A 14,292-nucleotide genomic window follows, 5' to 3' on the forward strand; every position below is an offset into this window, starting at 1 on the left:
CCCAGGCGACTCGACAGAGAATGTATCGCACTACAGCATTGAACATTTAGCCTGACACTGAATACATATTAATATTTTAGAATAAATATCAATCGTTTTGAAACCCTTCTCATCGGCGTGTGTACCAGTTTATAAACAAAGTTGCTTCTCCTTATTCTCTACCGAGTCAGCGACAGTGATCACTTTCCACAGTCATGAGACGGGGCTCTGGCAACAGTGTGAGAAGCATGCCGTTTGCCGAGGATTACAGAGTGCTAGGACAGGCAGAAGCAGGACCTTCCATGGCTGTGGATGAAGATAGTGATTCTAAGTGTGATTTCAAAGGATTTATGAGGGAGGTTGAGGAGGAGCAACAGCCATTACCCGCTAGTGACGCCAGCAGCCATCCTCTGGGGACCCAGTAGGACTGCCTACAGCCTTGGATACCACCTTCCATTCCCAGCAAGCCCACCAACACTATCCTAAAAGGTTAGTTATCATTCATAGCACAGTAACATTTATTATAATTACAATAGTACCAATATATGCATAGGTACATGGTAGGTATTTAGGGTGACTTTTCCTAGGGTTGCTGACATAATTCATTTTTCCCCATAAGCTCTGTTGTTAGTCCAACACATTTTTGGTCCAACACGTGACCCATGCATGACAATATTACCGTGTTGGACGCGAGGGTACTGTATATATATATATATATATATATACAGTAATCCCTGTACTATCCTGATGCCCACTATTTGGACTCCCCACTTACCGGACATTTTGGGCCCGGGCCTATGGAACCCCCTCCCCCCCCCCCAAAAAAAAAGACATTTTTTTCAACCATACTTTGAAATTGATGCAGAGCGCTGACCAGCTGTGTATACCCTCGATCTTTGCTTCCCCCATCCCTCCCGGCCTCCCCAGTTACTACCTAACTAACATCCTGACTAGACGCTCATTCAATGGATGCCGCATGTGCTCGTTTTTGTTAATAAACAGTGAATAAACTGCAATGCCTCGCCACCAGACCACATGGGAATTTACAGTGTTGTGCAGTGTCATGAAAATAGAATTCAGAGTGCAAAGATTAAGTACAGAGAGTAAACTGGCGGATGAAACTGGCGTGGCACAATCAAGAACAGTATGTGCAGTGTTAAACAATTATAACTCATAGTGCAAAGGATTCAGTGTAGCACAACACTGGATTACTGTACAGTATGTGCTTCAAGAGCATTTTCACCACTGCCAAAGCCTTAGAGGAGACGGTTTAACTTTTGTAATGAACAGCCACGGATGTGTTGTATGTACCCAATACTATCTATCTATCTATTGCCAGACGCCTCAATCCCGTTCGGGGTGGCCACAAACAAATCGCCTCCAAGTCGCCCTGTCCTCTGCCATTTCACTGCCCTGCTCCCAACTCACACCCCCCTCTCTCATATACCTCTCCACCCCATCCCTCCATCTCATCCTCGGCCTCCCCCTCCCTCTTCCCCCCTCCACCTCACTCACATACACTCTCTTCGTCAGTCTTTCACCCTCCATCCTCTCCACATGGCCAAACCACCTCAGTGTGTTCCTCATAACGCTTCCTATCACATCCACATCCACACCACAACGCTCCTTTATATCCTCATTCGTCAGTCTGTCTCTCCATGTGACTCCACAGGCTCCTCTTAAATAACTCATTTCCACTGCTCTCACTCTTGACTTGTGTCCTTCCAACAACGTCCAAGCTTCACTTCCATATGTTAAAGTTGGTATCACAATACTGTCATGTAGTAACTTTTTCACTTCCATGCTCACTTCCCTGTTTCTTATCACTGCTTTCAAAGAACCAGCAACCTTTCTTCCCTGCTGTACCCTTTCAAGCACTTCACCCTCTAAACCTCCATCCTTACTCATCACACTACCCAAGTACTTAAACATACTCACATTTTCCAATTCCTCACCATCCAACCTCACTGTACATTCACTGACTTCACCTCTCTCAAAGACCATCACTTTACTCTTCCCTACATTCACCTTTAGATTCTGTTTCTTGCACACTCTCCCAAACTCATCCACCAAGCCTTGCAGCTTCCCTTCGTCTTCACTCAACAACACAGTATCATCTGCAAACAACAGTACAGGGAGTTTCCCAACACTATCCTCTCTCACCAGGGCCACTCCAACATCCGCTACCCTACCTTGTACCTCTTTTATTATCCCATCCATGTACAGATTGAACAACCATGGAGACATGACACATCCCTGTTTCAACCCAACTTTCAAAGAGAAAAATTCACTTAGTTCACCATCCACATGCACTGCAGCCTTCACACCATCGTACATACTCTTCACAGCATTCAACAACTTCCCATCTACTCCATATATTCTTAACACTTTCCACAATTCTTGTCTATCCACCCTGTCATATGCTTTCTCCAAATCCATGAAAGCCGCATACAACTTCTTTCCCTTCTCTAGAAACTTTTCCACTAAAGATCTAAGAATGAATATCTGATCTACACAACCTCTTCCCTTCCTAAAGCCCCCCTGTTCTTCTCCAACTAATTTCTCTGTTCTTTCTTTAACTCTGTCAATAAGTATCCTACCATACACTTTTCCTATTATACTAAGAAGACAAAGACCCTATGATTACCACACACTTCTTTTTCCCCTTTTCCTTTGTACAAGGGAATAATTATACCTGACTTCCAATCCTCCGGGACTCTACCTTCCTCCCAGGCCAATCTGCACATCTTCCACATCCATTCTACTACTATCTCTCCCCCATGCTTCAGCATTTCACCACACACAGCATCAATTCCTGGGGCTTTCCCCGATTTAACTTTCTTCATTGCTTCCATACACTGCTAAATATTTTCCATACTCACTTCTAATTCCTCATTCTCTGGTTCCTTTTCATTTATTTCATACTTTCTGTCCCTTATCTGTGTGAACAGGGTCTTTAATAGATGCTATGCACGTCTGGTAGTGAGTTATGTAGGTGGTTTTCTGAGTTAGTCTGGGTTAGGGTCAATAAGTACCAGTCCAGGAGGCAGGGGCCCATTATCCGGACAGACCCACTTTCCAGACATGCCTTTGGCTCTATTACATTGGATAGTGGAGGGATTACTGTATATATATATAGCATGGGCCGAACAGGGTAGTACTCCCGAGGGAAATGGGAATGCTGATGATAGGGAGAGCTGAAGCTCCTGTTTCACTAGCTATCTAACCATCCCCTTTTGCTGACCGTTTCAGTGTGACAGTAACATGGAGAGTAGACTAGCATACTCTCCCAAACATTTCCTCTAACTATCTATGCACTACGCAACATGCACTTTACATTTCACACAACGTATCCCACTACGTTACAGGGGTTGGCACCAGCAAGGGCATACGGCCAGAATACTTTGCCCCCACTACCTAGTGGTGGACTTCTGGGGGGAGGCATGACGGGGGTTCCACCGGCATAGATCGTAGGTCCAGGGCGAGATGGGGCTCAGGCCTTCACTAGGGGGTACAGGGCACTGCAGTTCCCAGGCTGCCGCTTCCGCCCAATAGAAAGGGGCCCGAACCTGGGAGTAGTACCCCAGGAGGCTGCCCTATCAGTGGGTGTATAATGGCGGGATAGTTACAGTGCCAAGGCGCGCTTGGAGGGTGTCCCTGCAGCTGTCCTGGCAGGGTGCCCCGAGGCCACTACCACAGCCACTGGTAAGCTGGTGGGCTAGGGGTCCCAGATCCATTGCCTGGACCTGGGACTGTGCAGTGAGCAGGGCCAGTGCTATGTCTATCCCCCTTTATTAATACTGAAGATGACAAGATAAAATAAGTTTCAAAGAAAGCCTGAGGACAGAAAATCACCCAAGGGGATGAGGGTTGGTTCAAGGAATGTGGGAAGTTTGAGGGGAAGAGCGGGGGAAGTGGTTGAGGCATTCAGTAGGAGGTGGGTGGATGAGGCGTGTTTGCAGGAATCCGGTACAGGGGTGGATCAGCCAGAAAGACTGCTGGGAAGGACTGTTGCTATAAGTTGTTTTGGCAGGGGAGGACAGACGGATATGGAGGTGTTGGTGTGATGGTTGCGGAGAAATGGGTGGAATATGTTCTGAATGTTTTGAGAATAAGCGATAGGATATTGGTAGTGAAAATTCTGTTGGGTAGAAAGATAGCTGCTATTGTATCGGCATATGCTCCACAGGCAGGATTGGATGAAGCAGAGAAAGATAGATTTTAGGATGATTTAATACGTGTAGTGGGTGGTATGCGGGATGATGAGATAGTGATTTTGGGAGGGGACTTAAATGGTCATGTAGGTGAAGCAGCACAAGGTTATGAAGGAGTGCATGGGGGATGTGCGTATGATATAAGGAATGCAGAAGGGGAAAGGATACTCAAGTTTGGGGAGGCATCGGACATGATTGTGTGCAACACATATTTTAGGAAAAGAGACAGTAGGTTAATTATGTATGAGTCTGGGGGAAACAGCAGTAAGATAGATTATTTTCTGGTTAGGAGGGCTGATAGGAGGTTAGTGAGGGATGTTAAAGTTATAGGAAGTGAGGAGTGTGTGCAGCAGCACAAACTATTGATTTGTGATATGGTGCTTAAAGAACAAGTGATGAAAAAGAGGACTTATGTACCTAGGAGGAAAATATGAAGGAGTGCATGGGGGATGTGCGTATGATATAAGGAATGCAGAAGGGGAAAGGATACTCAAGTTTGGGGAGGCATCAGACATGATTGTGTGCAACACATATTTTAGGAAAAGAGACAGTAGGTTAATTATGTATGAGTCTGGGGGAAACAGCAGTAAGATAGATTATTTTCTGGTTAGGAGGGCTGATAGGAGGTTAGTGAGGGATGTTAGTGTTATAGGAAGTGAGGAGTGTGTGCAGCAGCACAAACTATTGATTTGTGATATGGTGCTTAAAGAACAAGTGATGAAAAAGAGGACTTATGTACCTAGGAGGAAAATATGGAAGCTGAAAAACCAAGTAGTAAGGGATGCCTTCTATAGCGAGTTGAGGAGAGTGGTGGCTGAACAGGGAGCAGTAGACAGAGGCATTAATGAACAGTACAGAGCCCTCAAGAACAATTTCTTGAGAGTTACTGATGTAACATGTGGTTGGGCAAGAAGACCACCAAGACATAAAGTAACTTGGTGGTGGGATGAGGGTATAGAAGCGGCAGTTAAGGAGAAAAGAAGGCTTTTCCGGGAATGGAAGAAGGGTGGTAGTGAAGAGGAATATTTGGCTGCCAAGTGGAGGGGTAGAAGAGAGGTATACAGGGCAAAGTCTGAGTCACAGAGACTATTACTTCATAACCTAAATCATGGGGAAAGGAAAAATATGATATTTAGGGTGGCAGGTCAGGTGAAGAGGGATAATCGGGATATTATAGGTGAGCAGTGTGTGAAGAATGATGAAGGAAGGGTAGTGGTGAACAGTGAGGATATTAAAGATGCATGGAGAGAGCATTAAAACCGGTTGTTGAATGAGGAGTTTGACTGGGACAGGGAAGGTTTGGAGTCAGCAAATCCAGTGTCTGGCCCTTGATTGATGCTGCTACTGTGAGTGAGGCAATAGGCAGGATGAAGGTGGGGAAGGCAGCAGGTGTGTCTGGGTTGACTGCCAAAATGTTGAAGGCCTCAGGCGATATAGGGGTGAGGTTAGTCACTGACCTGATAAATAGGATTATTTATGAGTGTGTTGTCCCAGGTGATTGGCTGAAGAGTGTAACTGTAAATGCGTATAAAGGGAAGGGTGATGCCCTGGAAAGAGGAAATTATAGAGGTATAAAGCTTTTAGATCAGATAATGAAGGTAATGGAGAGAGTTTTAGAAGGTATGATTAGAGAAAGGGTGAATATTGACGAGATGCCAGGTAGGGGGACCACTGATGCAATATTCATTGTTCGACAGCTTCAGGAAAAATATATTGGTAGAAGGGATCTTTATTTTGTTTTTGTTGATTTGGAAAAGGCCTTTGACAGAGTCCCTAGAGAGGTGGTGAAGTGGGCAATGAGAAAGCTTGGCTTGGAGGAGTGGCTGGTTAGGGTGGTTATGGCTATGTATGTGGGTGCTCACACCCAGGTAAGAGTGAATGGAGATTTGAGTGATGAGTTTTCCGTGAATGTTGGTGTGCATCAGGGGTCAGTTTTGAGTCCCATGTTGTTTATCATGGTACTTGAAGCCCTTTCATGTGACTTCAGAAACGGACTCCCGTGGGAGTTGTTGTATGCTGATGATTTGGTGTTGATTGCAGAGAACGAAAGGGAGGCGGAGGAAAGGTTTAAGAAGTGGAGAGATGGTATGGGGCACAATGGTTTAAGGGTAAATGCAGATAAAACAAAAGTGATGATATCTAGGGTTTGTGGTGGTACTGTCAAAGACGAGGGAGAGTGGCCATGTGCAGTTTGTCACAAGGCTGTGGGAAGTAATTCCATCTTGTGTGGTGTTTGTGATAAATGGGTGCATAAGAGATGTAGTGGTATCAGAGGCAGACTGTGAGATAATGCTGATTTTATGTGTACGGTGTGTTGGGGTGAGTAGGTGGAGATTGTCAGACATGAAAGGATTGAACTTGCTGGTGAATCTCTTGAGTGTGTGGAAGAGTTTTGTTATTTGGGAGACACGTTGTGTGCTGGAGGTGGGGCTGGAGCTAGCTCTGTGGCTAGGGTGAGAAGTGGTTGGAAGAAGTTCAGGGAGCTCTTGAATCTCCTGACATTAAGAGGACTCTCCCTATGTGCTAAGGGGTCTTTGTATGCAGAATGTGTTAGGAGTGTAATGCTGAATGGTAGTGAGACCTGGGCAGTGACGCAGGAAGATATTCACCAGCTCAGACGTACAGAAATGACAATGATTAGGTGGCTGTGCAGTGCGTCCCTGCGTCCAAGGTCTGGGGGGGCTGGGTTCACGATGGAAGAATTGAGAGGTAGGATGGGACTGGAGTGTATTGGTGTTGTGATGAGGAGAGGTAGATTGAGATGGTTTGGACATGTGGAGAGGATGGGGGATGATAATTGGGTGAGGAGGGTGAGAAGTGTTAATACTGGAGGTGGGGTTATGAGGGGTAGACCGAGAAAGACATGGGACGAGGTCATTGTGACCTCAGGGTTAAGGGACTGAACAGGGAGGCTGCAATGGATCGTGCAGCGTGGAGAGCCGCCATTAGGTGACCAAGGCCGACACATGCAAGCATGTTGGAGCCTTTTAAAACGAAAACGATATATATATATACATATATATACAGTAATCCCTCTGATATCCAACGTAATAGAGCCAAAGGAATGTCCGGATATTGATCCTGTCTGGATATTGGGCCCCAGCCTCCTGGACTTGTACTTATGGACCCTAACTCAGAAAAACACCTATACAACTCCCTCTGGACATGCACCGCACCTATCTAAGACCCAAATCACACCAATAAGGGACATAAAACACTGAAATAAATGCAAAAGAACCACAAAATGAGGTTTTAGAGGTGAGTTTATACAATATAAAACATTCTGGGTACTTACAAGTCCCTGGCTCCTGGACTGGTTTGAACCGCCAGTTTGCAGTCCACAGTTAATCCTCTGCACTCTAAATTCTAATTTCTTAACACTGCACAACACTGTAAATTCCCGTGTGTTCTAGTGTCGAGGTATTGCAGCTTATTCACTGTTTATTCACAAAAAACAAGCACCTGTGGCTTGCACTGCTATGAGCATCTGCTCTCGATCAGAGTTTGGCTGTGACTGTTGATGATGGCGGGGTAACAGAGTTGCTAGATCGCAACGACCACATTACCATTTTCCTCATCTTTCATTACCAAATTTAACACTTCATTATCAAATTCGTAAAGCTAGCATTTATTCTTCACTAATTATATATACAAGTGGAAATACATGTAATCACTCTCCTTATAATTAACACCATGTTGATTATTTTCACTCTATGTAGGGTAGCAGATTAATCAGAGAGAGCAAACAATCCACCATCTCCATCCTGTGTATCCTCATACATGTGAAAAATCCATTTGGTAATGTATTATTCTGATTCATTACCAAACGAATTTTTCACATTTAGTAATGAAAAATACCAAATGGCAACCCTGACAGGGGAGGGGGGAGGGGAAGGAAGGAAGGGGTGAAGGGACCATGGTGTAACAGCTGTTCGGCGCCACGTGGGAATTTCAAATTATGGGAGGGAAAAAAGTCAGATTTTTTTCAAATTTTTTGTGGTTTTTGGCCCATTTTGGGAATATTGGATCCCGGGACGATTATGTCCAGTTAGTGGGGATGTTCGGATATTGGGCGTTTGGATATTAGAGGGATTAATATATATATATATATATATATATATATATATATATATATATATATATATATATATATATATATATATATATATATATATATATATATATATATATATATATATATACAGTATATATATATATATATATATATATATATATATATACATATATATATATATATATATATATATATATATATATATATATATATATATATATACAGTATATATATATATATATATATATATATACAGTAAATATATATATATATATATATATACAGTATATATATATATATATATATATATATATATATATATATATATACAGTAATCCCGCATATTTCGCGGTAGTTACGTTCTTGTAAGCCCCGCGAAAAGTCAATTCCGCGAATACTCTATTAACAATTGAATCTTACACCACCATGCTGCCCATCACACAGTCCATGTCCATACTGATTGCGAGACAATTCGCCGTCAGACAATTCCCCGTCAAAACATGGACGATTCCCCTTCAGAACAATTCGCACCCTGGACGATTCCCCGCCATTCTATAAATATACTAATCAATACTTTTATCAATATACTTATTATTAATTAATCAATACTTTAATAACTATATTTCAGGGGGATCCAGCAAAGTCTATGTTCAGTAGCGTAGGTTCTGGATATTATTTATTAGTTGCTCCTTTAGTCAATAATTAACTTGTTTCTTCCTCGCTGTAGTTGCCTTTGAATTATATTCTAGCGTCACCCATAGCTATCTTCATTAATGAAGGCGAATTGTTTTGTGTTTGTTGTGACTGCGAATTGTCCCGAAACCTCCATACTCATCCCGAAATACCTTCTTACAAGATTGAAAGCACATACTCCATTATGAAGGAAAAACGTAAACACCGTACTGTAATACACAATTATCTACACATTTATTCACAAAACAGTACAAAATAAAAAGATGCATTAACTGGTGATAGCAAACACTCCCACGGTCGTTTCTTAGCTTGTCCAGTAACACAATTTTCTCTGCTAAGGTCATAACTTTTCTTGATCGTTTTGTCACTTTGGAGTTCTTATTAATTGTATTATTAGCCTTTAGTGAGGCTGGCTTACGTCCTGGGGCCATGTGGAAAGCAAGTGGGAGGCAAGAGGCTCATATCATAGTGCAGTTACAAGCACAACAGACACGTAGGGCAGTCAGGCGTGGACTGAGGAATGCGGGGCAGAGAGCAGTGTTGCCATATCCAAACAACGAAATTAGGCTAGGGCAATGAAAAAATTATGCTAGATTCAGCAAATTTGTTCCAAGTAAAAAATGAATTATGCTAACTTGAAGCTAAATGATAAAATTCTATACATATTCGTGCAACATATTAATTATGTATTGTTTACTATGAAAATATTAAAATGAACCTACATACAGTAAGAGGATAAATATCGGTTTTCTGCCCATAGCCTACTGCTTTTTCCCACGAAACTTACGTTTTTCTGATGGATTTTGATGTGATTCATTCGATTTTGAGCATCATTTCCGTCAGAAATAACCAGATTATGAGATATGACCCCCCCATCCCCCTGCAACAATGGGGGATCTTTGGGGAATCAGGGGTTATAGGGAGGGGGGGAAACACAGAAAATGGTCATTTCCGACTGAAATGAAGCTGAAAATCGAATGAATCATACCAAAATCCATCAGAAAAACCTAGGTTTCATGGGTAAAGTACAAAGCTCAAACTTATCCTACCCGAACCAAACCGAACCTAACCTAAAACCTAACCTAACCTAATCCAACCTAACCTAACCTAATCCAACCCAACCAAGCCCAAACTGAAAGTAACCAACAATTCAAACATCTTCTTACCTTATTCGTCTCTCCCTCTCTCTCTCTCTCTCTCTCTGATTTGTAGCTTTTATAAAATTATTCCAAAAATATTCCATTCCATTCTATATTATGCTAGAATGATTCTAAAACTTCTAATATGCTAAAAAATATTCCAGACTCGAAAATTTGATCAAAATTATGCTAAAAGAATAAATTTATGCTAGATATGGTAACACTGGCAGAGGGGCCGCGGGAAAGGGACAGAGGGTGGCGTGAGTTTACCGCGCTACAATTGGAAGCTGCGGGAATTTCAAATTTTTTGTTTTCTGTATATTCAAGGATATTTTAGTTGAACTTATTAATGCTAAGAAAATCCGCGAGAGGGCAAAACCGTAGACAAAAAATCCGCAAAAAATGCGGGATTACTGTATATATATATATATATAAAAGTGCACCCCCACACAATGCAAACTCACACAGTGGGAATCATCTACAATGCAAGGTCAACCCAGAAAATGCTTATTTTTACTGAATGCGAAATCTGTTAATCAAACTTCCCAACATGCAAATCAGCTGTATGATTGCAAGGCAAAAATGGACTTCCCTCCATTATAAAAGTGTCGGGTTGGACAATGCAGTCACATGAAGGCAGGTGGCTGGCAACTAGCCAGATTCATAATGGCGGGCAGCTGGCAAGCTATCTGCATGCCATCTGCTGACATTCCTGGGTAAACAGACACTTCTCCCCCATATTGCCGCGAGAACACATGTTGTACCTTGCATCCTGTAGTCTGCTTTAGCATCATAGCAGTACCCACCTGTTCATCATGGTCTCAGCTGTCGACTTTGAAGGCTTTATGGCACCTCCAGGAAACCTAAGCAGTGACAGTGAGAGTGACAACGGGGTGCCCCGCCCACGGGGCAAGAGTAGAAGCCCCAAGACACGGATATCCACCCCCCCTCCCTTCTTAACAAACCCAAAAGTCACTTAAATAAAGGTACATGGTGTTCTATTTGTTGCTTTAGTTGTTGGTCCAACCAGAAGTACTATTAGACAAAGTATTAGCAGGGCAGAGTTGGCTGGAAGGGAACCAGAAGACCAAGCCCTGGGTGGGCTGTCCACCATATACCATTTTTCCCATAAGCTCTTTGTTTCACACAATTCAAAATCGTAGAATGCGAGGGTTTCTGCCGTCCATAAACTCGTGCTGTGTGAAGGTGCAGTGTGTGTGTATATATATATATATATATATATATACAGTATATATGTATGGTATATATATACCAGCATTGCCTGGGACTCCTGAGGGCCACCTGCTCCCTGTGACCCTAAATTCCTGCTCCCTGTGATCGTTGAACCTGCTCCAGGTGAAGGTATACCACTGTGCAAAAGTTTTGCTTTTGGTAAAAAAATAAAAATAATAATCATAAACAAAGTGGAGGACTGCCCTTCTGAGGTGAGCACCCAAGATGGGTCACACCCTACATAAAAACATAGTCTGGGTGGAGGTCTACCACTGTGCATAATTTTGTTCTCTTAGACAGAGAACGATCGTAATACAACTACTCGTATCACCACTATCAATAATATCACAACCACTCACCACTACAATGATCATTACTACCACTACCACCACTACGAGGTGGTATCCAAAATCTTCTGGACTATTGCTATATAAAACTGAAAACTCCCCATAGCTCCTATTGGCCGCTATCACCCTTGAAGTAGTTACCTTGCACATTGACACAATGGTCCCAGCACTTTCTCCACTGCTGGAACACTCCCTGGATGTCCTTTTCGGCAAGAGTGTTGACTACTGCTGAACTATTATTCATTCCTTCTGGATGTCCTCAGTGGTATCAAACTGACGCCCTTTCAGCTTGATCTTCATTTTGGGGAGCAGAAAGTTACAGGGGGCCAAATATGGTAAGTAAGGAGGGTGGAGGATGATAGTCATGTTGTTCTCGGTAAAAACCTGCTGAGAGTTGAGTGTACTGTGAACTAAGGCGTTGTCATGGTGAACCAGCCAGTTGTTGTCCGCCAAAGGTCAGGATGTTGCCTTCTCGCATCTTCGTGCAGTCGCTGCAAAATATCACAACAGAAGTTGGAATTGACAGTTTGGCTAGCTGGGATGAATTCTTTGTGCACAATCCCTTTGATGTCAAAGAAAATTACCTGCATGCTCCTGACATTGCACTTCACCTGTCTGGCCTTTTTGGGTCTTGGTGAGACTGTCTGACCAAAAGATTGCTCACCAAACACTTGTTGAAACATAGCCAGGGTCTCAGTTGCATTTTTCCCGAGATTTTCGCAAAATCTGATACAAAGTCACTGTTGCTTTCGTACATCCATCTTGAAAATTGTCAGAAGACACGTGCACGAGAGCAAAGAAACGAGAAACGAACGTCACTGCTCCCCATGCCTGCCTAGCTCTGTGCCATGTGGCACACTGACTCACAATGAATGTCAGTACTGCCACCTAGAGGCACATTGTGCTACTACAACCCATTTAGGACGTGCAATCCCAATCCAGAAAATTTTGGATAGCACCTCGTATTACTGCCATTACAACCACTATCACCACAACCATTATGATCACTACCAATATCATCATGACAATTGTCATTACCATTAAGATCACTACCACTATCACCATTACAACTATCATTACTCTTACTAAGAAGAATGTAATTATGGAAGACAGACACACTTTTCATTATACAATATACACATTTACCTCACCATTCCTCATCTTCCCTTGTTCCCTTTACTTTCTATTCATTCTTTTATAACATTATCTTATTTGCTCAAGCTCACACAAGCAGCATCACTCTCCTACTTACAGCATCTACCCTCCCACCTACAAACACACTCCAGTAACCCTTCTCATATTTATATTAAACCTAGTATATGTGAGAGAGAGAGGCATGCCTCCCACTGGGTCTCACCCAGGGTGGGATCCCCATGAACTGGATAAAAACCACTTGGCAGTAGCATGAAAAATAATGTAAAAGTTTCATCATACTGCAGAGATCAGTACACTCACATTTTCAGGCTTGGGGTTGTCTGGGAAACGGCTGGCACAGACAAGGAAGACATCAGGTGCTGGCTTCCCATTCTTCACTTCAGGATCAGTTGATGCTAAAACAACATTCCTGAACATTTTGACAAACTCACGATGATTGGTGGTCTTGAGATCAAAGCTGTCTTGGGAACTTCCCGATGCGATGGCAATGGGTATATTGTGCTTATGTAAGTGGCAGACAAGTTTTTCTGCACCTTGTGTGCGATGAGGAATTTAAGATGTGGAAAAGTGCAGATGAATGAGTTAAGAAGTGGGAATGAAATGTATCGGAAGTCAGGATATAAAGGGGTGAGCATTGAGATGCATGACAGATTGGGTGGTGAGGGGAATGGCAACAGAACAGGCATGGTAAGAGGTAGGGTTGAGTAGAAGAAAAAGGTTGGGGGTAGGGGCATGTAGAGGAGAAAAGTGAGAGGCAGGGAGATCCAGAGATACCAGGTGAGAGGTAGGAAGGCATAGAGAAATGAGGTGAGAAGTAGGAGATGTGGAAGAAAGAGGTGAAATAAGATGGAGGAAGAAGAAAATGACATGTGAGAGGTATTGTGATGGATAAGTTTGAGGTGGTGGGGGGGAAGAGTGAGGTATGGATTTGAAGAGGTGAGAATTGAGAAAAGAGGTTAGGGTCAAGGTGATGTGGAGGGAAGAGGTCAGAATAAGACAGGCAGGGTGGTGACGAGGTGAGGGAGGTGAGACAAGATAGGGAAAAAATAAAGGCAGGGTGGTGGAGGGGTGAAAAGTAAAGGAAATTGGAGGAGTAAGAAGATATATGAAAGACAGGATTATGAAAAGATAAGATATGATGGATGAGATGTTGGGTGGTGGACATGAGGTGAGTTTGATGAAAAGTAGGACAATGAAAGATGATGATGATCATGAAGGGAAGTTGGTGAAGTGAATGTGAAGCAAATATGGTGATATGATGTTTGTGGAAGAGAAGTATAGGATAAGCGTAGTGGTAAGGTGTAAATGTGGGTATCGAGGATGTGGTGTGGGAATATAAAAGAAAATTGTTAGTTCTGACAGTGGCATTATTCTTGTTCTAGTATGCAGTCACATACTTTATAATCATGATATATCAGCTAAACTGATATTCTAGTCAACTACTATATTTTACTCAC

General features: G+C 42.8%; 1 protein-coding gene across 1 annotated transcript in view; it reads right to left on the reverse strand.

Moving 5' to 3' along the window:
- Positions 1-14,292, reverse strand: part of LOC145403992 (pseudouridine-5'-phosphatase-like) — a 244,218-nt gene that overhangs the window by 84,270 nt on the left and 145,656 nt on the right. Inside the window, exon 4 of the mRNA XM_080275599.1 lies at positions 13,136-13,368. Coding sequence (XP_080131725.1) covers positions 13,136-13,368 — 233 coding nt within the window. The remainder of the gene's footprint in view (positions 1-13,135; positions 13,369-14,292) is intronic.

The sequence above is a fragment of the Coenobita brevimanus genome, chromosome 62 (assembly GCF_032717465.1).
Source record: "Coenobita brevimanus isolate Jiangsu-jjx chromosome 62, ASM3271746v2, whole genome shotgun sequence".
Classification (NCBI taxonomy): domain Eukaryota; kingdom Metazoa; phylum Arthropoda; class Malacostraca; order Decapoda; family Coenobitidae; genus Coenobita; species Coenobita brevimanus.